The sequence below is a fragment of the Sinocyclocheilus rhinocerous genome, unplaced genomic scaffold, assembly GCF_001515625.1.
Source record: "Sinocyclocheilus rhinocerous isolate Xijiao unplaced genomic scaffold, SAMN03320098_v1.1 scaffold95, whole genome shotgun sequence".
NCBI lineage: Eukaryota > Metazoa > Chordata > Actinopteri > Cypriniformes > Cyprinidae > Sinocyclocheilus > Sinocyclocheilus rhinocerous.
In genome coordinates this window covers 726,156-727,558 of record NW_015662004.1, presented here as the reverse complement: position 1 = coordinate 727,558, position 1,403 = coordinate 726,156, and the positions used below count along the sequence as shown (strand labels likewise).

Here is a 1,403-nt window from a genome sequence, read left to right as displayed (position 1 = left end):
ATGTATTTTCTTTTTTACTTTTTGACTTCTTTAGCAAAAAGAAACTGAGCTACAAGAGGTAGACAAACAACTACATGAGGCTGAAAAGCAGCGAGAGAAGATCAATAAAGACATGGGCAACATTCGACAAGATATTGACACTCAGAAGGTGCCAAGCAAAGCTTCCTGTGTTTTTGCTTTTGTTTGCTTTTGTGAGCATATTGAACACTTGTAACATCAGAATTCTGAAATTCTGAAAATCTTCTGACTTGGATGCGGTTGTTGGCTGCTATTTTGAAATAATACAATTATAGCTGATTAATCATCTGAGACCACTTGTCTGAAATGCATATTTTATCACAATATGTGTACATTTTATTCCTAAAATGAAACATGGTTTTCTATTTTGTTTGTTGTTATATGATGGTTTTTAACAGGTTCAAGAGCGCTGGCTACAGGACAACTTGACCTTACGGAAGCGCGTGGAGGAGCTGAAAGAGGTGTCCAGGAAACATGAAGACTTACTTAAAGAGATGGGCAACATGCAAGTTCTGCAGCTGCGCAAGTATGAGATCACTTAAAATCACTACCAAGTACAAGTTAGGAAGTCCTGACAATGTTTGACCTTTTAGAAGCTCAGCTTAATGTGCCAAGTATGCTCTTTAGTTACCATAACTCTAAATGAATCCATCTCCTAATTACTTTAATGATAACTACTTTGCTTAGACCTTTTGTAAGTGTGAGAGTGAACATCAAATTAATGTGCATCTTAAAAAGTATGTCTTCTGTTGTCAAGTGAGCGGCGAGAAGTGGAGCGAAAGTTGGAGGACCTGAAAAAGAACCGCAGTGTGGCTCTCGGTCGTCAGAAAGGCTACGAGGACGAGATCCTTCGTTTTCGGAAAGAGCTCAGTGAGGACCAATATTGCCGGGCCGAGGATCTCTACAGAGACAAAATGATTGTGATGAGAACAACAGAGTTGGCCAATAAGGACCTGGACATCTACTATAAAGCCCTAGACCAGTAAGTAGGTTTTGTTATCAGGGGTTTTCTGAAAGGTAGTTTCAGGTAGCGGTTTGTCAGAGTGTGTAGGTTTGGTTTTGATGTGGTTCAGCAGACAGTAAGCAGCAATCAGCAACAGGCCATGTGCACTTTTATCTAGACGAAAGGAAGTCTGACTCAGACTTTTTAGCCCTAATGATGCATTTGAATTATCACTAACTGGTGGGCTTCATCAGGGACTCCCCAAATGCATGATAAAATACTTACCATTGCAACTGTTGCAACCACAGCAACAGTCATCTTGCCATCTTTAGGTGTTGACAGTATAAGAAAAAATGCATTGTAATATATACAAATTAGGTCTAAAACAATATATTACGCCAAAAAAAAAAAAAAATATATATATATATATACAGTATGTGTA

At 38.5% G+C, this 1,403-nt stretch overlaps 1 protein-coding gene across 1 annotated transcript in view; it reads left to right on the top strand.

Moving 5' to 3' along the window:
- rad50 (RAD50 homolog, double strand break repair protein) overlaps positions 1 to 1,403 on the top strand; it is a 26,314-nt gene that overhangs the window by 16,306 nt on the left and 8,605 nt on the right. Inside the window, exons 20-22 of the mRNA XM_016537052.1 lie at positions 35 to 148; positions 417 to 544; positions 776 to 1,000. Of these exons, the coding sequence (XP_016392538.1) occupies positions 35 to 148; positions 417 to 544; positions 776 to 1,000 (467 nt within the window). The remainder of the gene's footprint in view (positions 1 to 34; positions 149 to 416; positions 545 to 775; positions 1,001 to 1,403) is intronic.